The sequence below is a fragment of the Macrobrachium nipponense genome, chromosome 45 (genome assembly GCF_015104395.2).
Source record: "Macrobrachium nipponense isolate FS-2020 chromosome 45, ASM1510439v2, whole genome shotgun sequence".
NCBI classification, from domain to species: domain Eukaryota; kingdom Metazoa; phylum Arthropoda; class Malacostraca; order Decapoda; family Palaemonidae; genus Macrobrachium; species Macrobrachium nipponense.
The window spans coordinates 19,052,538-19,079,242 of NC_061105.1; the positions used below are offsets into that span (position 1 = coordinate 19,052,538).

The following is a 26,705-nucleotide window of genomic DNA, read 5'->3' on the forward strand; positions in this document are numbered from 1 at the left end:
TATTTTTTTTTGCTTTTGATAAAGATTATTATTATTATTATTATTATTATTATTATTATTATGATTATTATTATTATTATATTATATTATTATTATTATTATTATTAATTAGTATTATTATTAAATTTAGAATAAAATCGGTTTTCACTAGTAAACACATTTGAATTTATTGGTCATAAAAGTCTTTTGACATTTAGTATAATATTTTATATTATACAATTTTAGAAGATTCACATTTAATATTTATCAAGAGGTTGCTTTATATATATATATATATATATATATATATATATATATTATATATATATATAAAGGCACAATCCACGAAGGAAAATTAAGCAATAAAGTACTGACTGCTGCCAGGCCTTTCGACTTCCCGTCCTTTACTCAGCTGACTGATATAATTACGAAGATAAGTTTACAAAGAAGTCGCATAAATGACAGATAAGGATTATAAAGGAAAATATGTACCTGGAATCCAACACAACTGAAGAATCAGTAGACCTACCCAAAACAAGGATACAACTAAAAGGTTTGTTAAGGATTCAGCCCAACTGCACGGAAGCAGGGACGAGGCAAATAGAAGATTGTATAGGAAGGTGACTGACCATCAAAAGAAAAAAAAATGTTATCACTGTATAATTCAATAAACCTCTTTCTGGTACGCAATAAAAATGTTTGCAAAGTGAAGATTGTCACAAAAAACATATATTAATCAAAGAGATACATAGAAAATATCTAGGAGGTAATTAATTCGCAATTAAGTCAGTGATTTTATTCATTTATTGATACAAGGGTACAAAATAACATAAGCCAGAGCTAAGGTTATAATAACCATATGAAGTCAGTTGTAAAATAGTGGATTCTAAAAGATTTCGCGAAAAGAAATCTTTCAGTCTAGCAATTTATCCAGATACCATCAATCAAGTTTACTTCAGAATTAGAGAAAGACAATTGTCTCCTTTTCTTAGATGTTTTAATACATAGAGAACCACTTCAACGCAAATTCAGTATTAAGAGGAAACCAACCTTCAACTTAACTTATGTTCATTTTTATTCAGGCCACCATCTTAATATCAAATATCAACTTTTTCCTCTATGTTTTTACAAACATTGCGCATTATCAGTCCCCAGTATTTGGATCAAGAAATCAAATACACTGACAGATTTATGTTACCATATATATATATATAATAGATATATATATAATATATATATATATGTATGTATATATATATATATATATATAATATAATATATATATAGATATATATATGCTATAATAAATCCCGCAAAAAGTTTTATTGTGAAAATAACATGAAAAAAGAAACTTTTAAAAACATTTTTTACTTACCTTATTTTAGCAGTTTTGAAACCATAAAATCATTGTCAAAATCTTTGAATGTCAACCTTGTTTTATCCTATAATAACACACTCAAAGGAATGCTAATAAAAAATGGCCTAAGGAAAGCAATAACATAATATGAAAAATTCCATATTTGGACTGCCCCTCTTTTTATATTGGCCAATCTAGCAATGGTTTAGAGGCAAGAATTAAAAAGCACAGGCATTCTGTCAAAACTGGGCAAACATCCAACACATTATTTATTCATTTAAGTGAAAACTCTCACAGGATAAATTGGACTGAAAGTTCATTAATTGGAAAAGTAAATCCACAATAATATGCCTGTTTGATCTTGTATTTTAAATAACAAGATCAAACAGACATATTATTGTGGATTTACTTTTCCATTTTATTTTATTAACTCATGTGATTATGAGGTTTCTTTGAGTTAATCGATAACCAAATCGAAAGATTTCTTTTCACAAAATCTTTTAGAATCCGCCATTTACTTCCAGCTGTGATTTTCACCTAAGCCTTTGTATGTATTATTTGGACCCTCGTATCAGTAAAAGGTTTAAGAATGACCTTAATGATAAAATCACTTAATTGCAAATCAATCATCTTATAGATATTTTCTATGTATCTGTAATGTTTAATACATTTTTGTGTGAAAATGTTCACTTTGCAAAAATTATTATCGTTTACCAAAATGAGTCTTATTGAATTGTACTTTAATAAAATTTTCTTTATGGTCAGTCACCTCCCTATTTAATCTTTTAATTGTCTTGTCCCTGCTTCCCAGCAGTTAGGAGTGACCCTATGCAAACCTTTTAAATTGTACCCTTATTTTGGGTAGGTCTACTATATTTCTTCAGCTGTGTTAGACTCCAGGTACATGTTTTCCTACATAATCCCTATCTGTCATTTATAAGAGCTTTCTTTGCCAACTTATTTTCATATTTATATCAGACTGCTTAATAATGGACGAGAAGTCGGAAGGCCTTGCTGCAGTAGTACTCCGTTTCACTTTCCTTCGTGGAATTTGTTCATCACATTACACATTTTCTTGATTCAATTATATCAACCTTTCTGCTATATATATATATATATATATCTATATATATATCTATATATATATATATATATATATATATTATTAATTAACGTGCCAATAAACCGCACCAAATAGAATGGTGCGGTTTGTAATGATATTATAATAGTAATGTCGATTATACGCTCGCTTGTCATCATAACAACCTTGACGTTTAGATGTATAATATAGTATAATATAATATTATAATATAATGTCTTTAATTCACGCGCATCACTAGTGAATTTTAATAGAGAATAATACAATAATATACAATAAATCGTAAAAAAACACATTCCTTAGGAAATGCAGGTCTTAACATAACAGCCTAGAGGTAAGCAGAAGTGTTTTGGGCGGGAGATGGAGAAAGGGAGGGGATTACTGAACCATGGGGCCTTTTGGGGAGGGTATGTTGTCAGGCACAGGCATATTGTGGGCCACAAGACGAACGTAATTGCGCGCTTGCTCGGACGCACACACTTTCACGCATTCGGACACATCGCTTCTCCCCCTAACCGTAGCGAACGCCATTTCGTAATAAACCCAAAGCTCTATTTATATTTTGAAAAATAAGAGATGAATGAAAATTTAGGTCTCATTTTCTTGGAAGAACTCGACCTTTACCGTTTCAAAGATGTCTTTCGGGGTGTCAGCAGGGGGTAGCGGTTTAATGGACATTGTAACGCCCCATCGAAAACATTCGACGACGCCACCAACACTGCAATGCAATGCATGTAGCCGAGCCAGAGGAAGGCCCTGAAATACATCATTAGATGGTGCTAATATTTATTTCTGAGGTCGTCATCCTTTAAAATGCTTCTTTTTTAAACTTTGGTCGTAACGTATTACTTTACAGAGTCGCCCAATCTCGACCAAGTGATAAGAATTTCCTCAGAAATGTCATTCAAAATACGGGATCCGCATAAAATATTCCCTCTGCTATCTCTGAAAGGCTCTGACAGTCAGCCCACCGCCTTCCAAATAAAAGTTGAAGGGACAAAAAGCCATTAAGGAATTGAAATCGGCTCCGTAATGGACCCTAATAACCTTTTTACTGGATAAATATTGGATGGAATTGTGAGTAGTGAATGAAAAATGTGGCAACAGTGTATTTCTATGATGCCGGGAGCAATGTTGCCATTTCGAGCGCTCGGGGCTAATGTAGCGCCTCCTGCATTTTTAAGTATATATATTTCTTTTATCAGAACTGTTGCATAAATACTATTATAATTACGGTAATGTAAGAGAGGTGAGAGCTGGCACAGGGTTGGACAACGAGAAGGTTAAATGTAGAATTTAAATACAGCTAATAGGTATATGTATTAGGGCTTGTGCCTTGTATGATAAGGCGCCCTATGAGGTAATGTTAGACTAGCGATAATCTATACGCTAAGTCGGTTGGTATTGCACTTCCATCTTCAATGGAGTGTCTGGGGTTTTGTAGATCACTTACGAAGTCGGTATTATCTTTACGACGATGTGTTAAACTCATGGTTCGGTGAGGTTCTTGTAGAAAACACTAAGTATAAAAAATTATATATTCTTCTGAAGTTTTACATGGTGAAGATCAGATATGATTGTACAAGTCTTCTAATAACGATAGCTTGATCGCTTCTGCCAATGATGATGGCTAATCCTATTCCTCTACATGATAAAGCTATCGTAAAGAGGTACAGGTCTTCTAATGACGATAGCTAACTCTGTTCTGCTCGTCTACCATCTCTGTTACAAGTTATGAGGGAACAGACAGTAGTTCGAACATATGAACATACATACAAATGACATAGTTTCATACGAACACACAATCAAATGAGACACGCTACAGATCACGTAGGCGGTAGTTGTCTCAAGCAGGGAGCTTGGACTAATGTTTATAAACAATTGAATGACTACAGGTGACGGCATGTTATCTTAGCCTACATACTTATTGTATACGTCATCTTTAGCGTCTCTAGTCTGATCACATTCCTGCAAGCAATCTTTTATATATATGGACTAACATTCCATATTTTTATTATGTAAACACTTACATATGCATCGAGTTTTTACTGTATAGAGATGACAGTTTGAAATAATGAAGGTATCCTTGAGGTCTAGTACAGACGGAAAGAAACTGTCAATTATGATGTAATCGAGAAAACATAACTAAAATAACAAAGAATGGGAGAAAACGGTAGAAAGATCATATAATATTATATATATTATATATATATATATATATATATGTGTGTGTGTGTGTGTGTGTGTGTGTGTGTGTGTGTGTGTGTGTGTGTGTGTGTAATGGTTTGTTGTCGCTCTGTTAAACGTGTAGCACTTTTCTGTTATGTGTCTATTGAACAAAAATACATAATGCAGTTATGACGTACAAAACAGCCTAACTTTAATAGTGATACATGCCTAATTTTAAAGATTTTCCACGAATAAAATCCATTATTTATGATTGAAATCCATTATTCAAGAATGAAATCTATTAGGCCTATTGAAAAATACATAGTGAAGTTACAGAGCACACTATCCCCTCAAAATAAATATCTTTCCAAATTGTGAAGATTATTCACAAATAAAATCCATCAGTCACGAATAAGATAAATTATTCGTGAATTAGATTCATAAAAGTCAATTGAAAAAAATAAATATGACACACAAGCCCCTCCCCCCCAAAAAATCCTGCCCCCAATAATCCCCCCAAAATAGCCAAACCATCTTTCTTTCCCTCTCCCTCCCTGTCTCTGTATGTCTGTCTGTCTGTCTTTCTCTCTCTCTATCCCTCTCTCTCTAACCTTGGCGTAATCCCGACCCCTGGCCGTTGGCAACACTGCCAAAGCCAATAGGGACGCTATCACAATCACAGACCGACGCTCGTTGTTTACGTTCTCTCACTCTCACACTCTCGCTCTCTCACTGGCCACTTCAGGAGTAGGACATCTTCCTGACGAATGGAGAAGTGTTTGCAAATTGTGTAGATACTGTTGTCTGTTTGTGTCAAATTGTGTGTTAGTTTGTCTGTGTATTTAGTTGTCTCCTCCAGGCAGGAGGTTTTACGAAGGGCAAACCCTACCCCCTCTCCCCGGCCCCCTTCAGGAGGAGAAGAAGAACTTCCTGACGAAGGGAGAAGTGTTTTTGCAAATGGTGTAGAACCCGCTGTTCATTCCCCGCCTGCCTGTTCTATCCGCCGACGTCTCCGGGAGGAGAAGACAACCTTCGTGACGAAGAAGAAGGGCGCCACCGCCACCATGGTCAACAAGCGGTCCACCACGAAGCAGAACGGGGAGGCGGAGGCGCCGCCCCCTCAGCCGCCGCCCCCGAAGGCCTCCAAGAAGGACGACGACGACGTCGGGACTGAGGGCGACGAGACCACTGACGACGAAGGAGGCGTCGACACGCCGCCGCCGACGGAGACGCAGGCGGAGGACGAGAAGCCCGAGGCCGTCGACGAGGAGGGCAATTACGAGGTATCTATGGGAGGCTTATGAGGTGTCACTTTAGTCCTGTGTTGGTTCGTGTTTGAGTTCTGGTTTTTTAAGGTGTTGGTGATGCCCTTTGGGAGATACCTAAGTATTATCAATAAACCTGAGATCAGGCCACCTGCAGTAGGCAGCCTATGCATAACTCTATAATTTAGGTGTTGAATGTATTCGTTGGGAGATGTCACCATAATTTTATTTAACTTATAGCTAAGTGCTGATATCCTTTGGGAGATGTCAATTCCGAAGGTGTCAGCAGGCCTGCATGGTAGCCTAAATGACTGAGCGGCGACATAGACATTAGGTATATACCTCTCTCGTAACATGGCCACTTCCTGAAAAAGCGCTTTAATTAATTTAGGAGAAAACACTTACTTTGAGAGGAGCGTAGAGGTCTCTGTGTGCTGCCAGGATGGTCCACAACTCTTGATTGATGCTCATGACAGCGAATTTAATTACTTTTTTCGGGAAGGTGCCGCGTTCTGAAAGAGGTGGCTGCTATGTTGCTGCTTGGTCATTTACCCTATGTGCTTTGCTTATTCTTAAGCCAATGCTTAGGCCACCCACAGTAGGCCTAGCTTATTGTAGCGAGCTGTCGTTTATGCCTGCGCACAGTTATATCTTGATTTCACACGATACAACCATTATTAACCTAAAAGTAATCCTACCTTTGGGTGATGTCATTTATGAGCCATCGTTACAGGCCTATAGTGGGGCCTTAGTAATTGGGGGGAGATGGGGATCACAACCACCCACGTTAAGCAAATACTATCCACATTATTACACCCCTCAAAAAAAATGCCTAGGCTATACCCTAACTATCTACTTCAATAGTTAAAGCACCTAAGACTTCCTACTTATAAAAATTCTTAGAGGCCAACTGCCTATTTTAATACTACTAGTTCAAACACCTAATACAGGCGCATGTAGTCCAAGTCGTCCCATCGCCAAGTTGGCCCATTGTGACTACCAACTTGGTCTATTGTCAACTCGGCCCACTATATACCAACTCGGCCCACATCCAAATTTACTTTGTTAAAGCTATTTTTTATTATTATATTGTGTGTTATTTTCTTTTATTGTTTTATTCTCTCTTTCGAGATCAGACCTGTAACCTTGTAAATAAATCTCTGGGGTAAGTAAAACAAATGCTAGCTGCTATGTACCGGCTCCTAGATAGATAGATAGATATTTTTATTGACCACAATACAAAATAATATGAATTTTACAAAAGAGTATTTGGTCCAAATTACAAAATTAAGTACAGTAGATTTTGTACAATCTCTTATACAAACTAAATGAATTTCTATTACACATATATTGTACTAAAACTAAACCAATTTAACCATACGCCTTCAACAAGTTCCTGTAATTATATTTTACACATTATAATAACGTGTTACATTCAATACAAGGAAAGAAGCTTATGTACAATTTTACATACTACATCATAATCAGTTCTGGTTACTAGCAAGTCTAAAGCTGTGGTAACGTTATACGTCTGCCTGATCTGTAACGAAAGTGGACAATTTTCAATGACATGAGTCTCTGTCTGGACCTCACCGCATGAACACAACCTCTCATCCATCGGCAGACGGCCCCTACCTCTTCTGTTCCACCGACCTGTCTCAACTGCCAATGAATGAGCACTCAACCGCATTCTTGTCCATGATACACGTTCTATTTCATTAAGTCTTAATTGGTTTGTATAAATGCCATGAACGACTAAATCTGGGTTAGCAGTTTTATAGAACACAATCCTATTGGAATTGGAGTTTCTGACCTTTAATTGCAGTTCACATTTTCCTTCCTCAATATCATCAGTATTATCAGAGATAAGGTTTCGTATATACCTCGAAACAGAGTCATTATAGTTCATCACTATTCGCATGGCGTGAATTAAAGGGTCATCATCCATATTATTCCTTTCAAGCCACATCTTTTTGAAGAATTTTCTTTGCCTCGATTTGATTAATGCCCTCATCAGCGGAAGTCCCAGTTCTACCATACACACGTCATTATTAGTAGTTTTTCTGACCCCCAAAAGTTGTTTAATACACCATTTATATTGCTTTTCGATGGGTTTAATATCACCATTTAGCCATGACTCACATGAATATAATGACATAATAGCAGCATCAAAAATTTTCTTCTTAACTAAAAATGGCACATCATTGTTTCTACTTATAAATGAAATAAATTTCAGAGTATGACACATTTCTTATTGCATGCTGCTTGATAGCTGTTGTGGGAGAACCATCATCCGTAAAAGGACTGCCTAGATAAATGTACTGATTACAGTAACTAATCACATCAGAAATACATATTATGGGTTCCTTGTCTTCCCTAGTACCATTAATCACCATAAATTTAGTTTTACAGTCATTAATAATCATCCCATAGGAATTACAAAATTCATACAAAATCCTTATTTTATGTTCCATACCATCCTTTGTAGTGGATAGGAGGACAGTGTCATCCATCATGACCATAATATGCAACCAAGCAAGAAACCATCCAAAGGTCAATTACGTTTTATCATTTCTGTATCAATGTCCATTTACAATAAAATAAACCAAATAAAAACTAAATTACAGTGAGGTAGGTGAGCCTTGGCGCACACCAACAGTAGCAGCAAGGAGAGAGGTACCAATTTCACGCTATTTGTTGCAACGCTATACAGCCACCAATGCTAAAAGCATAGTCATCCCACATCCCATTCGTTTTAGCACAGAAAATAAACTTATGTCTAGGTACACAATCATAAGCTCTTCTAAAATCACAAAGGTTACAAAAAGCTTCAATTTTCTTCCTCCTAGCTACGTCCACCAATAGCTCAAAGTTACTATTTGCTTTACACATCCCCTCCCCGCTTGACTTCCTGCTTGCTCTCTACACGGCTTAAAAACCACTGACTAAGACGAGCACATAGGAACCATATCGTAAATCTTAGCTATACTATTAATTACATTAATGCCTCTGTAATTACCCGGAGAAGCCCTACTTCCTCGTTTGAATATTGTATGCATCTTTGCTGCTATCCAACTTAATGGGTAACGAACTAGACAAAAACAGATTATTAAATAATGTAGCAATTAGCATGATCCACTCAAACGGTAACATTTTGAACAAACCGGGGGGTAGACCGTCAGGTCCACTGGGCTTTATTGGGCTTTAACCTTTTTACCTGAGTCTGTACCTCAGCTGGAGTAATTGGATCGTCCAATACAGGTATAGTTACATCTGAATGAAAATCGTCTATATTAAGACTGTCTACATTAGGAGGGTTAAATATTTGCTCAAAATATTCTTTGAATTGCTCATCACTCGGCTTAGAGTCTGAATTACTTGGGTCCTCTATAATTTGACCTTTCCAATCAATTGCACCCCAGATCCGAGCCTGGTCATTTTCCTCCAACAATCTATCCCATCTACTCTGGCCATTATTTATTAAAATTCCTTCAGGATTCTGAGATACACTAGTGGAGGCACAATCATATAGAGTGTTGCTAAGGCGTAAGGCTGACAAATCTATATCCTCATCTCTGTCTAGCTCTACTCTGTGGCCACTAAGCTTAGTCAGAAACACATCAACCGTCTATCGTTTTTGAAACTGAATTGACCGAATTTGGTCAGTCGATTGCACGTCGTTGATATGTCACTATACTCCGCTCCATGCATGCCCAGCTCTGATGCTCGTAACTTAATCGACTCAATGAAGAGAACGGAAGGAGGTTGCAACACAATTGAAATAGGAGCATGATCTGATGGTAAAAATCATTATCAATTACATGAAAATCGGTGATAAACTTAACCAGCTTGTCTTTTGATACGATACATGAGTCAATTTCAGAAATCCATTCTCTCCCTCTTCGAAAGGTCTTTTCTGCTCTGGTAATAAGAATAAGGTGTTTTTTAAATTATTAACAATAAGTAACTGTTCTTCTACACACAAACCAAATATAGCTACAGCATTGTCATTGGGTGTGAGTATCGGATCTGGTATAAAGGGTACGATAATCAACTAGGGCCTAATCGTTCTGTAAGCTCTCTAATTGGAAGTCCCTAACCTGGAATTTCATATCACCCATTACAATACATCCATTACTACATTCACTAGTTTTTTTATCTTCTTGGATTTACTTAATTGGCTATACTGAAATACTCGGAATCGGCAGGAGGGACATAACATGCTCCAAGCAAAACACCTGGTATACATTTTAATCGGAACCATATCTGATCTGCGATTGATACATCAACATCAAATACTTGCTTGTTCAAGTAACTGTCTTATAAACACACAAGTTCCACCTCTAATACTGTTTGATCGGTTATAACTTACGTATGAAACATAACCCGGAAATGAAAGTGGCAAATTCGTTTTATTCATTTAAACAGATAACATCATAAGAATTCAATAATAATTCAACATCTCTTTTTTCTATTTTAGTTTTTACAGAGTTTATATTCCAAGACATGATCCTTATATACTTTGTGTCCTACTAAAAAGGGAGGTGATTGGATGCCATCTATCTATTATTACATTATCCCTGTACAGTACCCTCTCCTTGTAGTCTAGACGTATATTGCATCCTACATTAGTGGGTTTCTTTTTTTCCTCTTCCTCAGCATCCTTCAGCCTTTTCCATTCTCTTCTTACTCCTGGGTGGGTGGGTGTCTTTCTTGATATAAATCTTCTTATATGGACCATGCAATCCTTGAGTTTTGCAGATTTTTCCAATTTCGTGTCCCGAATAGCCTTTGAGTCTACCTTGATGAGAAGGGGGCGGGGCCGTCCGCCGCCGGGCGCCGAGGCGCCAAGTCTACGATGGAAACCAACCAGAGCCTCACGTCCCACCTCCTACTGCTTCCCATATCTTTTGAATTTATTCTCTTCTGTGGTAGCTCCATCAAGAGCTATCTGTTCCTCAGGTACACCAAACAACACCAGATTTGTCTCCCTCTTCTGTCTGTCTAATTGTTCAAGAAATAACTGGTGTTGCAAAAGGATTTCTGACTGCTTTTCAATTGTTTCCATCAACTCTTTTATTTTTGCTCTCGAGTCATTTTCTGATGATGCGATCACACGACGCAGGTCTGCCAACTCACTAACTATCAAATCTAGTTTTTCTTCTGCCCGCTCGCTCTAGTTGTTATTTCATCTTCATTTGCAGCTAGAATTGCAACAATCAACTCTTCTTTTGTTATTCTAGTGAACTGATTTTTCTGTAATTTCCGTAAATCCTTTAGACTTTTGTTCTCCATAGCAAAAGTTGAGAAGGCAATCTACCGAGCTGTGTATCGTCTGTTTAAGTGCCTTTGTGCGCATGCGCGAACTGAAGAAAAAATGAACGTAGCCCTTCCCTATACTTTGTCGACTCACAAATTACACGGCTAATATGGCACACGTTCACTTTTTTGTCAACACTCACTGTTCACTGTCATAGGCATGGCACTCTCATAAATCTTTTATACTGAAAATCCTCTCTGGTGCGTATATCCAATAAAATAATGGTCAAAAGCTGGAGCTGATTTTAAGCTGGACTTATCAATGGCGGGTGATCAACACACCACTTGTTTGGCTTATATATACCATTGTTGGGCTGCTATGTACTGGCTCTTATGTACCACTACTTTGGCTTGTATGCACCAAACAAGGCTGCTATGTACCAGATACCAAGTAAGGAAATAAGAACACACAAGGAGATAAAACACAAAACCATAAACATATTGAAATTGTATACATTTATTAAAAGTTGTGAAGCAATAAAATTCAGCAAGCTGCACATTGTTAATACAATGTTTGTTGTCATATTTCATCCAAACAACACAACCATCAACACAAAAACCATACAAATAATAAAAATTAAAAACATATTAAAATTGCATACAATAGGGTAAAAAACCGCATGGTACAGGGGTGGACCATGTACGATCAATGTGTACAACCCCCAAGAAAAGTACCATTATAACACGTCCTGACCACCGGAGTAGAGGTCTTTATTTAGCTCCGTTTCTCACCAACAACAAGTCGCGTTTGATGCCCATCTCCGATGTCAGGACGCGCTATAATGTACTTTTTTGGGGGTTGTACACATTGATCGTACATGGTCCACCCCTGTACCATGCGCTTTTTTACCCTAATTAAAAGTTGTCAAGCAATAGAATTCCGCATGCTACATTGTGATACATTCTTATTCATCTACATGATCCATACAGTTCGGCACCAGCGGTTTAGAAGTCTGATGTTGATATGAATTAAAAATGTTCTCATATTTCATCCAGCAGGTCATATCAAGGGCAATTTGCTTTTTGACAGCAAGCTTCCTTTGGTGTCTGTGCATTTTCTTTTGTTTAACTCATTCCTGATCCATATTTTATTATAGTAAGTAATGAGATCTTTTAATCGTTGATCAGGAAGTGGCTGGCTAGTGATATGGCGAAAAGCTGGCTCTATATGTGATGGAGGTAAGTTTGGCAGCGCCGTTAACTGCTGAATGAATTGTCTTACAGCAAGTTGATTAATATAGGCATTTTGTAGACCTAGTGTTTTTATTTTCTTTCGGTACACTGCTTGGGCCCAGTGAAACAGCAGCCATGAATGGAAGCCTCGGGAATGGCCACACTCGCCTACTGCCGACCCATCAGTTGGGGCTTTCCCTTTCCTCCTTCAAAATCTCAAAGTCCACCTCAAACTGATGTTGGTGTTAACTCAGTGATTTTTCTTAGGACAGCTATGTATTCCTTTTTCTTTCTTCTTGACATTAGGACAAAGCATGCGAACCGGTTTCAAAATTTCATCCTTCTTTATAAAACTGTGGACACTTAAAAGTTGAACAAAAGGCGTACGAACAAGTTTAAAAGTGCCATCCACGTACCAAGTCTTAGGCTTGGACATGGTGCTGGCAACTGAATAGACGTTGCAAATATGAGATGCCGTTGCCCATTTTTTTTTTTCAAATATATCAGCTTTGAAGAAAGTCCTGGGGAACATGATCTCTGTTTAATTCAAAACTGGTATCTTCAGGGTCTTTTGGACATTGTCCTTCTCTGGCGCGATTGGTGCAATCTGACTAGAGTGTTTATATTTGTAAGGGAACATCTGATTTTTTCACAGCTTGAAAGTGCTTTCTTTACTATTTCCCCAGATGACGCAAATGGGCATTCCAAAGCTGACTTTTTAACGAAAGCTCGTGTTGATGCTTTGAGTTCAGCACCAGGATCCCCAGGATGTGTGTGTTGGTGGTGTCCACTTTTGAAGTTCATTCTTCCTACTTGCTGTGAATTGTTGTTCATAGCACTTTTTACCACGGTAGCTGCATATCCATGTACTGATACAGACGACTCTCGCTTCCTGGTGTACGTAAAACCCATGAATCAGCGAGGAGAGAGCTGCCTTTTTCTTGTTCTGCCGGAAACATTGTTTTGTAGGTCACGGAGTGGTCTGCAAGGATAGTTGTCGGTAACGCTTCATCAACTAATGAGGTTTTCTGCAACTGGCGTGATATGTTATCAATAGGAGAGTATGATATGAAGTCATTGGGTGTGTTGTTGATTGTTGCAGGCTGCTGTTCAACTGGGAAGGCATCAGAAGGATCATTGTCATCGGCACCTGAAACCACGTGAATGAAAAATGGTGTATTCCAAGTGCTATTTCTCGCAGAATATGTTGACGCATTCAAATGAAAGTGAAGACCCCCCCCCTCACACACACACACACACACACACACACACACACACACCCAAGCCAGCTATATGGTCTTATCAACGGGCTTAGGAAAACAAAAAGATAATAGGAAAACAAAAAGATAATTATAATTGTACCTGAAACTTCCATCCAGTCAGGACAGTCTGGGCAACACCACATGAAAACTTGACCAGCTTTCAATCGTCTTTATATTCTGGTACTCAGATTGTGATATTTCTGTACCACATAAGCGGTGGCGCCACTTGTTGCATCCGTCACAGATAAGGGCTTCCTGTCTAGGGCGAACACACAATGCACATCCTGAGCAAAGGGAAACCGCTGATGCCATGGTGGTATAAAAAGGATGACTGAGAGTGCACGTCCAGTAGAGTTAGGAAGTAAATGCTGAGCAGATCCACTAGTCTCGAGCCACTGCTCAGCTAGCTTGTTGTTTTTTTTCTATGTTGTTAGGTAGTTAGGTATGTTCAGAGTCCTCCACCGTTCTGGGTATAACTTTGTAATTGTTTATATTAACTATGTAAAGTTTAATATTACAATTTACATAAGGTACTTATGTGTTAATACTATTTGAGGTACATAGCAGCCATGCATGGTACATAGCAGCCTAGGATGGTACATAACAGCCAACAGTACAAGATCGAAAGAGTAGTCTTTATAGATAACACAATAAAAAGTAAAATACATTGCTAAAAGCTTCTAAAAATAATAATGTACATATTAAGAAACATAGATGGCAATATGATGAGAAACTGCCTTCAGTAATTGTCTGGCCGGTCTTTCATCATTATTATATTTGTCCCATAGTTTTACAAATTGGCCGTGATGTTTATTATACTTATGTTGCTGCTTTCTCAAAACCTTCCCTTCTGACAGCAGCTGCACCTGTAAATTAACTATCTTATGAGTTCATTCACCCCTGCAGCCTTCCTATAAAACCTGATAAAAAGCTCTTCTATATGTTCCTGTGGCATATATGGGAGCGACAACAACTGCCTTTTTTGTAAGTGCCAATATCATTTGTGTAAGAACTTTGAAGGCCTAATTCTTGCACTTTCCTCCACACAGCCTGGCCCCAGTGGAAAGCACAACCACGGATCGTAACATTTGGTAAAATGTCAGGAATAGCACGCCATACACTGCCTTCAAAGTCAATCAAAACTTCTTCAACTTTAAGGGCATGCCCACCTATCAGCTCTCTTATTTCACAAAGAACTTTTTTGTACTCTCTGCGCCTTTTTCCTGACATAAGCGCAAACAAAAGGGGAACTTGCTTCAATTGCCCATCATATTTTACAAATGCATGGATGCTGAACAGTTGTGTAAATGGTTTGCGTACTATTTTGAAAGTAGCATTGGCATACCATGGCTTCGCTTTCGATAGTAACTTAAGTTGATCATCTGTGGCAAATATCAAATGCCGTCTTTCTCCGAAGTGCAGGAATGTGGGCATTGCTAATATCGAAATCGAGGTCTTGTGGTTCTCGTGGTCGATTTGCTTTCCATTTATGATTTCCCTGCCTAGCAAGGTAGACATGAAAGAGGAATGGTAGGATTTACTTGCTCCCAAAATACCTCGTCAACAATATCAGAAGCAGGGTGAAAGACGTCTTCCATTGCCTTTACCTTACTTTTTACAGCACAGCTGGTCTCGGGTGGATGGCAGTGTTCAGCATGCCCTCTAATAAAAGTGTTACCCACTACTTTTACTGTTGCCATGCATGAGATTTTTTTGTTTCTAACCACACACCGCCAATGAATACTCACGTTAGTTTTTCTTTGTAGTGTGTAAGAGTAGCTGGTGCTGTAAATAAGTTTTGGATTTACTCTTTGTGAAGATGATTCAATCTTTTCATATGTTACTGTCTCCCTTGAGGGAGACATTTCCATTGGCATAGGATCCTCAACTGAAGAACCACCACTGACATTTGACACTCCACCTTCAAAAGAATCCAGATTCATGCTATGCACATCACTCATCGCCACTGCATCCTCAAAATATTCTGTGTTTGCACTCGAAACGACACAAGTTTCCCCCGGACTTTGATTTTCTTGAATACACATGTGACACATCCAGTCAATATAACCTTTAACAGCAGCCCTGTATTGCTCCTGGGTGATCCCACTTCCGCCGGTCCGGTGCTCCCAGTAGCTACATCCATCACATTGCAGTGCTTCCTGTCATATGTAAAGAACACGTTACACATGACATTGTGAGTATGAGGTTAATATATGTCATTGGAATACTATTTACTTGAAAGGTAAATCTTCTTATCTGACAGGAAAAGACAGTTTCAAAGCATATCAAGCACTGGTCAGCCATGTTGTCCTAGCTGCTTGAAGTCTAGCAGTAGGGGTTCGTAACCATATCAATTATATAAGCTATGGTTTAGTTTCGAAAATTATTCAATGCCTTGAACTACATATACGAAACAACTATTACAATGAGACACTTAAGTGCTTGTATAAAGAAGGTTCCTAACCAGTGTGTGTTGGCGGCATCTGTCTTGTCTGTCTGTCTGATCTACCCTTCCTCGCATTTATCTCCCCTCCATCCGGTCCCTGTTCAAGTGCAGGATTGTCATCGGTTTATCATTTTCATTTCATTTCTCATTTTTCCATCTAGCCATGCTTTCATTTCAGCGCTGAATGATCTAATAGGTCCCAGTGCTTGGGCTATGCCCTAAATTCCATAATCCATCCATCCATCCTCCATCCGGTCCCCTCTCTCAGTATTTCTTTCTTTTCAAACAATATAACAACCAAATAATTTATAATATTTAGGGAAACGATTTGTCCTATAATTGTTTCTAAAAGCAGTTGTTGTTGTTATAGTCATTAAATAATGTTTGGAAAGGAATAATAAAACCTTTACACCTATCATTGCGTAATATTGCTGTGCGTGTGTTCTGCAGTAGGCTATTTCAAATATACATTTGAAGAAAGTAAAGATACAGAAAAGTACTAAGAACTTGTTCAGTTTATGTGGAAGAAAAGGAAGCAAGATTGACAAACAAATTCATTGCTGTTTCAAAAGCTATACTGGATGACTTCATCTGATCTGATCTGACCTGTCAAAAATGAGTTGAGTTGGCACAGGCAATAGGCTGAGTTGGCTATCACAAATGGGCCGACTTGGCACAGGCGATGGGCCGAGTTGGTTGCGTTGAATGGGCCGAGTTGGACCTATTTGGTACAGGCTGTCCACAGTTATTAGTGAACTCACTTAATGGCAATCCAGTTTTATGGTGCTTGTCTAGCACCTTAAAATAGGCAATTTATGGTGCCAAACAGGCCAGGTTTTGGTTATCGGCGCCATAAGATGCCTATACAGGCTGTCCCCGGGTTACGACGGGTTCGGCTTACGACGTTCCAATGTTAAGGCGGTTTTCAATGATATTCATCAGACATTATTTCCAGGGTTACGTCGCCTACAACGCTCATCTGGCAGAAGAAGTATGACACCAAAGATGCAAAATAATCAATATCTGAAGGTTTTTTTTAATGAAAAATGCATTAAGAATGCAGTTTACATAGTTTTGAATGCACCCAAAGCATTAAAAGTAAGTTTGTTCATGAAACTTACCTGACATATATATATAGCTGTATTTTCTGAAGTCCGACAGAATTTAAAAATTCGCGGCACACGCAGTGGGCGGCCAGGTGGTAGTACCCATTCCCGCCGCTGGGAGGCGGATATCAGGAACTATTCCCATTTTCTATTCATATTTTTTCTGTCGCCGGTCGGTAAACAACCCTTGTTACAGACCTCCGCCTAGGATTTTGAAAAAACTTCATTAGCCACTTAAGTATCCTAATTATTCTTTCGATTATTAACTTGGATTTGTGGCTAGGCATACGCTATCGTAAATTTTTTCATTGCATTTGATGTCTGAAGCTAGTTAGCCTAGTTTCAGACTTTGTTGTCTGCACGGTAAGGTGAGGCTACCGGAACTTTCGGTAGACACTCGCTTAGTATATATGACGTTTACATGTTTTCTTTGCATAAGGTAATTAGTGTAATGTGTGACTGGTTAATGGAAGAAGGAGGATTCATTTACGCTTTTTAGAGCGTGTTAGAATCAGGAGTTTTCCTCCATAGTAAACAGAAGTTAGAAATAATGAACCTTCTAACCTCCTGTAGATTTTATTTTGCCTAACCCTGTGGTATGGCTTACGGGCCTAGAAGAAGTGTCTGCTAGAGGATTACATCAAGTAATCTTAGACTAAAGTGCTCGCTCTCCAATCAGTGTTGTTGAAGTGTTAGTGCCCTTGTGTTGTGGAGGGGGCGTCAGATCGGCCCCATAATGCCTCTAGGCCTGGACCTCTGTCGGACTCCCATGACTCAGAGAGAGGGCATGTCGAAAGCCGCAAGAGGTTACGGGGGCTCCCACCGATCTGGCGTCCCTTCGGCAGAACCTGTTGACGCTTCCCCATGTGCTAAAGATCGTGCAAGTGCACGAATCTTGAAGGATTGCTTCTCGTCCTCCGAGGCGTCCTCCCCACACAGGGGTTGGAGTTCTCGGAAGGACTCGCGCCCCTAAATAAGCTTGAGAGAAGAGGACGCTTCAACGTCCTCTCTCTCGTCACGAGAGGATGAAAAAGTAAAGAGACCACATTTTCCCTTTTAGAAGAATGCACTGGCTCTTTTTCTAAGGGACATTTAAGGAGGCTCATTCATCTTGCCAGAAGAGTGATTTGAGCCTCCTGCGGGTGAACGCTCATGTATATATCATTTATACATTATTAAGGAGGTCATTCATCTTGCCAGAAGAGTGATTTGAGCCTCCTGCGAAGTGACCGCGTCATGTATACATCATTTGTATACTTATTAAGGAGGACTCATTCATCTTGCCAGAAGAGTGATTTGAGCCTCCTGCGAGTGAACGCTCATGTATACATCATTTATCACTTATTAAAGAGGCTCATTCATCTTGCCAGAAGAGTGATTTGAGCCTCCTGCTAGTGAACGCTCATTGTATATGAACGCTCATGGTATATATCACTTATACCATTAGGAGGTTCATTCATCTTGCCAGAAGAGTGATTTGAGCTCCTGCGAGTGAACGCTCATGAAGTTAGAGCTGTTTCAACCTCGCTAGTATTCCAAAAGAATTTGGTAATCAAGGACATATTCGTCTCCTCTCCTCATGGCGCTCCGTATACGTTATGTAACGTTCGCTTTACTTCGAAAAAGCAAGCTGATAAGTTTGACGGCCGGCAAGCTGCTTTGCACAGTCAAACAACTTATGTCTCTGGTCGGCGGATAAGAAGGGCAATTTAGACGTGAGGAAGCGTTTGGAGGTGCTCGACGTCCTATAAGTAGAGACATTCTCCAGGACGCTCGGCAAGCACCTTGCGGAAGACGAAAGCCATACGTCTTCCTTTAGTGTTCACACTCTTCAGGACATCGTGCGGCTCTCCATATAGACTCGCATGAGGACGTCCCTTAAAAATATTCAATGTCATACGCAAAACGCGGTTCGTCATAACATTGGATGTTGGCAAGGTCGCTCGCCAGGACGCCTCTTGGCGGGCCTTGCATGCATCAAGGCGCTCAACGAGTTCCTCTCTGAAACGTCGTTCAGAAGACTTGGTGTTCTCTGCTCAGACACGCTCGTAGCTAAGCAGGACGTTTTTTGAGGACGCTCAGCAGGACGCTAAGCAGGACGCTTTTGAGGACGCTCGGCAGGACGCTTTTGAGGACGCTCAGCAGGACGCTTTCCAGCACGCTTTTGAGGACGCTCAGCAGGACGCTTTTGTGGACATTCGCCAGGACGCTTCGGTGGAAGCTCGGCAGGACGCTTTGCTCGAGAGAGACTTGTTGAAGGCGTCTTATTTGCTGTGAGGACATTTCTTTACAGAAATTTTTTTAAAAAGGATTCGGAGTTAGCGGAGAGACATACCCGAATTTTTTCTTCGATCTCTCTTTCCTCTTTCATCGATTTCTTTGAGAATCGGGAAGATTATATACTTGGATTCCTGGGTGACTTTCGGTCATGTTAAAGGGTTTTCCCCTATTAGCAAAGTGCTAATAGTTTTGTCAAGTCAGGACGTTTTCCCCATTGTCATTTAAGTGGGGGACCCCTCATAAATGGGGTCGTTCTCATTGAAATAGTTTTAAACGTTTTATCGTTTAAGCGGAATAAACTCATTAACAAATTTCGGAAGAGCTCTCATTCATTTTCAGAGGCTCATCCGGGGTTAAGAGAAAGACGTGTAGACTATCCAGGAAGTCTTTTGTCCATATCATAAGAACATTGAACGGTCTTTTTTTCGATCGATCTCGTTCTCTCTTGATGATCTCTATTCGAATATTACTCCCTTTTCTTGGAAAAAGAGTCTTGGCAAAGAGTCAAGGAGTTCTTTTAAAAGTCTCGTTCATTAGAACGTGGACAGTCGTTTTCCTTTCTTTCTCTCTTCCTCGTCGAGGAAAGATGTAGTAGAAATTCGATGTTCAAATTACTACAATACTTACGTAGTTTATCTTTGCGTCATTTTGCTAACGCATGGGTCAAGTCCATATACGCATATCGTATTTACCTCTGCGGATAGAAGCCGAAAAGAACTGTTGTTCTAATGTATGTTTGACACTCCCTTCAACCTTCCAAGAGTTTTTCGGAGTAAGGAACTCTTCCAAGGTATTGTTACGACAACACCAACTCAGCTTCGTATTTAGCGAATTCTGTTCGTTTAAATAGGCCTGCTTGAGAGTTTCCTTTTTGCTCGATAATATCATACCTATTCCTTCGTAAAGGGAGTAGCTGGCAACTCAGGCAGATAGTATTCTGTTCACCATTGAAGCTTTCTTCGAGGAAGACTTCTCCTTCACTCTTTTTGATAGAGATCGAAGGTGGTCGATCTCCAATCCTTATTTTGTTTTTTTTCTTGAAGGAAAGAATTAGGATGGAGATCGTTGTTCAGAATACTATAAATATACTACGTATATTAACCTCGCGACATGATTCTACTAAACAGTTGAATTGTCCGAGGGGTAGGCGCATATCCTAGTTATTCTACGGATTGCGACTTAGACGAGAAGTATTCTAATTGAACTGCAACACCAACTCAGCTTCTGTATTTAGCGAATTTTGTTTCGTTTAAATATGCCTGCTTGAGAGTTCCCTTTTGCTCGATAATTTCATACCTATCCCTTCGTAAAAGGAGTAGCTGGCAACTCAGGCACATAGTGCGAGACGATGATCAAGGCTGCTGTTACTGTGATCTACGCAGTACCGGCTAGCTCGGTGTCATGCGCGGTTGGTACGTCTCTCTCCTTGCGGGAATGGCTTAATAAACGTCTCTCTGCCCTACAATCATGGATTTTAGCCTCGGGTTGAGGAAATTTCTAGTAATCTTGAATGATCATACCTGCCGTTTACTTAGAAAATTTCAACAAGATATCTCTTATACTTGTTAGGTGGGCGGGTTTACCGCACGGTAAACATTCTGTACGAATCTACCGCTAGGCATAGCACTATAATAATGCTCATCCTGCTTATGCAAAGCGCAGCCTTATTTAGGGAAGGAAGCAGGCTGACTGAGGGAATGGGAGCATGTTTGCTGGTTTACGGGCCATTTCCTCGCTGGAGAAGCTTGTTTCCCTGAATAAACAGCAATTCAGACCTCTACAAAGTTTTCCTCACGAAGAATTGGAATAACATCAAAGATCTTGTAATTCTAATTTTCTCTCAACGGCTTGAGGATCACCTCAGGTGATAGCGAGAGGGTGCCAGACATCCGAACAGAGAACAGAGTTCTGGCACATTGTCTGAAAGAATTGGAAGCCAAATTGGTCGGCTCTCCAGTTCCTCTCGAAGGGTGAGTTGGATCGAGGGCCCAAATCATCTCGGATAATTTCTCAGCTCTCTCATAGCTCGAGAAGAGAGAATTGGTTATGGGCTTGGGCACGGAACGTAACGATCCTCAAGAGGTTCGTTAAACTAGTGCACGTCCGTGGGGGTCTTTCTCGATCGAAGGCAACAACTACTGACGTCTGAGTAATCCTCACTTAGAAGTATCGAAAGTGAGGAGAGACTGAGGGCGTCCTTTCGTTAAGTTTTTCGTAATATTGAAGACGAAGGAGCTTCCTCTTAAGTTGTTCCCTTATTCATGATCCTAGAGGATTAGCTTTTAGTCGCCACATGTTGGCCTCTAAGAGTGGATTCACAGAGGTCAGGTAATTCAGAGAATTGTCCAAAGACCCTTCCGAGAGAATCGTGTAATCTAACATCGTCACTTAGTGAAGTATCTAATATCTCTCCTCTCTGAGTCTGAAGGCGTTCAGACTATCGACAAGCGATAAGATCTTCAAGATTAATGGCAGTCTCTTGGCCAAGGCAAAGCAGTGCTGCCTATTTTCAGTTTTCAATCGGAGGGGGCTGTTTCTGGAGATAGTGAAGGGAAAATGACTGTTTCCTCCACCTCGACCTCTGTGAATTTCGTTATGGTTCTATCTTTCCGTATGAAGTATGAGATAAGATAGAAGTCTAACTATTGTAGAATATGCAAATATGTTGTTGACGGCCTCTAGGCTCAGAGATCCGCGTTCTGTCAAACAACAAAGCTTCACGATCTTGAGGTCTGTGGAGATCTTGAAATTCTCTGGATCAAAGGTTCCGGCATGGAACTTAGACGTAGTCTGAGTTTCTGATGCCAAAAGCATTTCGAACCTATCCTTTCTGCGAACTTAATACACGTGACCAGAAAGGCTAATATTCTAACCGCTTCTAGCCACGGCACGGAGGGTTAGTGAGGTTTTAGCCATCATCAGAGGTTTTGGCTTTAAAGGACATAATGCGGTCTGTCCTCTAAGCCTTCCGTTCTTGATAAGAACGAAAACCTGTCAACCTTGACCCGAAGGCTTGGAGACCAAGGGTATGGCACAAATTATTGGGCAAGGGGCATTAGCGAGTCCTGTGCCCTGTAGGGTCTCTCAAGTTTTATCTTGATAAAACTATAGAAAGTCAAGGTCAACGGACAATCTGCGGTGTTCCGTAAAAAGACCAAACTGGTTCATGTCCAAGAAACACCCTGGCATTATAGTCCAAGGAGTTCTTTTAAGAGGTCTCATTCATTATGTTTGCATAAAGATTTGAGATTTTTCTAATATCAATGCTCAAGAGGTGAGGGCGCGGCCTCGGAAGCATTTCAACAGAGCATGACACTCAGTAACATCCTGAGTGTCACGCTTTAGCGAAGCAACTCTGGGTTCGCTTCACACTCCCGACAATCTGCGGTGTTCCGTAAAAAGACCAGACTGGTCATGTGCAAGAACACCCTGGCATTATAGCCAAGGAGTTCTTTTAAGAGGTCTCATTCATTATGTTTGCATAAAGATTTGAGATTTTTTTCTTAATATGAATGCTCAAGAGGTGAGGGCGCGCCTCGGAAGCATTTTCAACAGAGCATGACACTCAGTAACATCCTGAGTGCCACGCTTTAGCGAAGCAACTCTGTGTTCGCTTTTCACACTCCCGCCAGGGCATGTGAAGACGACATTTCAGATCCGTAAGTCCGCTAGGACCATACATATCCGTAGATATATTATTGGGTGCAGGAAGCAACACGAATCCTATCCTATAGAAAAGGGATAGGTGTGCTTTTAACTTTGAAGGGTTGGTCGCTTGAGGCGCGTTCCTTTTCTTTAGCCTAGAAAGTTATGGAACTAACTTTGATAGGTTAGGTCAGGTGGTGGGTTTTAGCTTCGGTGCCCTCAGAAGTATGGTCATATGGGTCTAGTCACATTGTGGTCAACGCACCCGTTGACAGATTCATCTAGAGCGCACAGCATTACAGGTCTCTACCTCGCTGGCAACTCTAGTAACGCAGAAGCAGACTTTGGTGACAGTAATCACGAAGTCGGCTATGCTAAACAGGTCAGGAGAACCAAGATGTATATCAACTACTTAATTTAGTTTCCCTAAAATCTATTCTGTCTCTTCCCACCATCCGAAGGTGGGATTCAGCTATATATATATCTGTCAGGTAAGTTCATGAACAAAATGTTATTGTTATAATAATACAATTAAGTTTGTTCATACTTACCTGGCAGATATATATAATTAAAGTGCCCACCCACCTCCCCTCAGGAGACAGTGGCACTGATAAAATATGAATAGAAAATGGGAATAGTTCCTGATATCCGCCTCCCAGCGGCGGGAATGGGTACTACCACCTGGCCGCCCACTGCGTGTGCCGCGAATTTTTAAATTCTGTCGGACTTCAGAAAATACAGCTATATATATATCTGCCAGGTAAGTATGAACAAACTTAATTGTATTAGAACAATAACATGTTTTCCTAGGATTTTTGATGCTGTTCCAGCTCACGACGATTTTCGGGTTACGACGCGTCTCAAGAACGGAAGCCCGTCGTAACCCGGGGACTGCATGTTATAGAGTTACAGCGGCATAATGTACCTTGCTGAACAGAGGCGCTGTTGCCCGAAACTTGGCGCAGGGTTTTGGTCAATGGCAGTTTTCATTTATCAGCACCCTGCCGATAACCGGGGACTGTATACCTTTAACTATCATATCACTATTGATTGATCCAGTCTAGCCTGTGTTTATTGACGGCTCTGCCAAACGCAGAATCAGAGGAATTTATTTCTGGTGATAGAAATTCATTTCTTGATATAGTGTGGTTCCGATCCCACATTTTTTATATAGTGTGGTTCGGATCCCACAATAAGCTGTAGGTCCCGTTGCTAGGTGACAGATTGGTTCCTAGACACGTAAAAAAAAATATCTAATCCTTCGGGCCAGCCCAGGAGAGCTGTTAATCAGCTCAGTGGTCTGGTAAAACAAAGATATACTTAACTTATGTTTATTGAGAAGGGAATTATCCTTGAAACGGTTCCCTTGCTTGTTTTATTCCTCCTTTGTTTCTGTGTTTAAATTTTGTGTGTATAATGTCATGAATCCATTATAAAATTTTCCAATTTTCAATTTCCCCTTCTTCAGATCGGCAAACAAAAGTATATTAGTTAACAATTCCTCATTATTTTCATGATATGGCTGCTGCACAAAACTATATCTGTTTCGTGAATAAATACATTTATGATGAAAAATATGTTTAGTGTAATGATTACAGTGCCCTACTGTAATATTATTGTATAAAAAGTTAAATATAGTAATAAAAGTCTGTTTTTGTCTTTTGTTTACGTTGAAAATCAGCTGATGGACGTTTATTACAGAAAGAATTGTTTAGAAAAAAAATTTAGTTGGAATTATTATTATTTTTAATTTTGTACATAAAAGTTTATGATACAGTATTTAGTCATGAAAATAAAATGACAATACAGTAATTCGTGAATCTTGCTCTATGAAAAAAAATTCGCAATTTAGTTAAGGAGATAAGCTGCACAAAAACAGTAAGTAGATTGTTTTGTGATAAGTTTAGAACATATGTATGTAAAATATGTGGGTAGTTTGTAGAACAGTGTAACCACTATTATATTGTGTACAATAGTACGTACATACGAACAAGACTAGGTTTGGTGACCTCACGTTGATCTTCATACATATTTTTTTTTATATTTTGTGGCTGAATATACATTTATGATAAAAATTAGTTACTGTACTGATTCTACTCTACCATACAGTAATATTAATATGATCACATCAAAATAGAGTAATCAGTGCATACTGTAAACTTGTAAAGTATTTTTGTCTTGAATAGGCTTTTTATTATGAAGATATGCCAATACTATAAAAGGTAAAAAATGGTTTTACATAATATTACATTAACGCTTTGTCGCCAATTGCAAAGAAAAATAATATGATAATCTACACAATTATTATTTGTATTACTATTACTACAATGTTTGGAGAAGTTGTTTACTACCAAAATGATGATTAATTTAGAATCAAACATTAATGTTATCCTCAGTGGTATTACTACTGAAATTACACTACTATTAAAATTCTCCGAAATTGCACTATTATTAAAATTTCTGAATGGTTACTAAATAAACGTCGCTGTGATTGCAACTATATAACTGGATGTTTACATTTTATTCGCCTGCCACTCAGAGTTAAAGGTTGATTTCATTGATATGGAATTATTCCAGGAATAAGCTATTTAGTATGAGAATATGTCAATGATATACAGTTGTGCCTCAAGATATGAAATTAATTTGTTCCAAAGCGGCCTTTGTAACCTGATTTTTTCGTATCTTGAACTACGTTTTACATGTAAATTGGCTAATTTGTTCCAAGCCCTACAAAAACACCACAGTAAATTTTATAATAAAGCTAAATTGAACAATAAACAATGAAATACAACAATTTGGACCATTCAATACCCAACAGCCTTTATTGTAGCATGTACCTGTAAATAAAGTGTATTAGTGTACATGGTACAAGAAATACTGTACCTACATGTACGTACATACATGGCCCCCCCCCGTATTCGTGTTCTCCCGATTCGCGGACTCACACATTCGCGGATTTCTCTCGGGAACGTTTCCCCGCATTATTCGCTGAAAATTCGCGCATTCGCAGCCTTTTTCTATGAGAAATATCCACAAATTCCTGGGTTTTTTTTTATCAATTTCATCATAAAATGCACTTTTTGTGATAAAACTATTAAAAAAAACAAGTATGACAATTTTTTGTGGTTTTTCTTGAGTTTCAACTAACAAAATAGTTTGTTTTTAGCGTTTTTATAGGGGTTCCAAACATTCACGGGGGGGTCTGGTACGCATCCCCCACGAATACGGGGGGACCACTGTACAGGCAGTCCCCGGGTTACGACGGGGGTTCCGTTCTTGAGGCGCGTCGTAAGCCGAAAATCGTCGTAAGCCGGAACGACACTTGGAAATATGCCTTAAACTAAGAAAAAGTTTAGAGACTTACCTGTGTGACATGCAAGTATATTTTGCATGATGTGTAGTGTGGTTTATTTTCAATGGCAAAGGATGTTCTTGAAGGTATAATTCTTTATTAAAACTCTTGTGACACTATAAAGGCACAATGTACTACACTTAATCCTTAGGTTAGATTATACACTATACCACTATGATTATGCACTGTACACTTCGTAGTATTGATTTTGGTAGTCCTGGAGTACACTAAAAATCCCAGTCTGGTAGCTCTG

At 39.2% G+C, this 26,705-nt stretch overlaps 1 protein-coding gene and 1 pseudogene across 1 annotated transcript in view; one reads left to right on the plus strand and one right to left on the minus strand.

The window, feature by feature from the left end:
• Nucleotides 1-5,243: 5,243 nt before the first annotated feature.
• Nucleotides 5,244-26,705, plus strand: part of LOC135214437 (M-phase phosphoprotein 8-like) — a 75,769-nt gene continuing 54,307 nt past the window's right edge. Inside the window, exon 1 of the mRNA XM_064248729.1 lies at nt 5,244-5,887. Within this exon, the coding sequence (XP_064104799.1) occupies nt 5,669-5,887 (219 nt within the window). The 5' untranslated portion in view covers nt 5,244-5,668. The remainder of the gene's footprint in view (nt 5,888-26,705) is intronic.
• LOC135214115 (uncharacterized) lies at nt 11,562-14,038 on the minus strand (annotated as a pseudogene).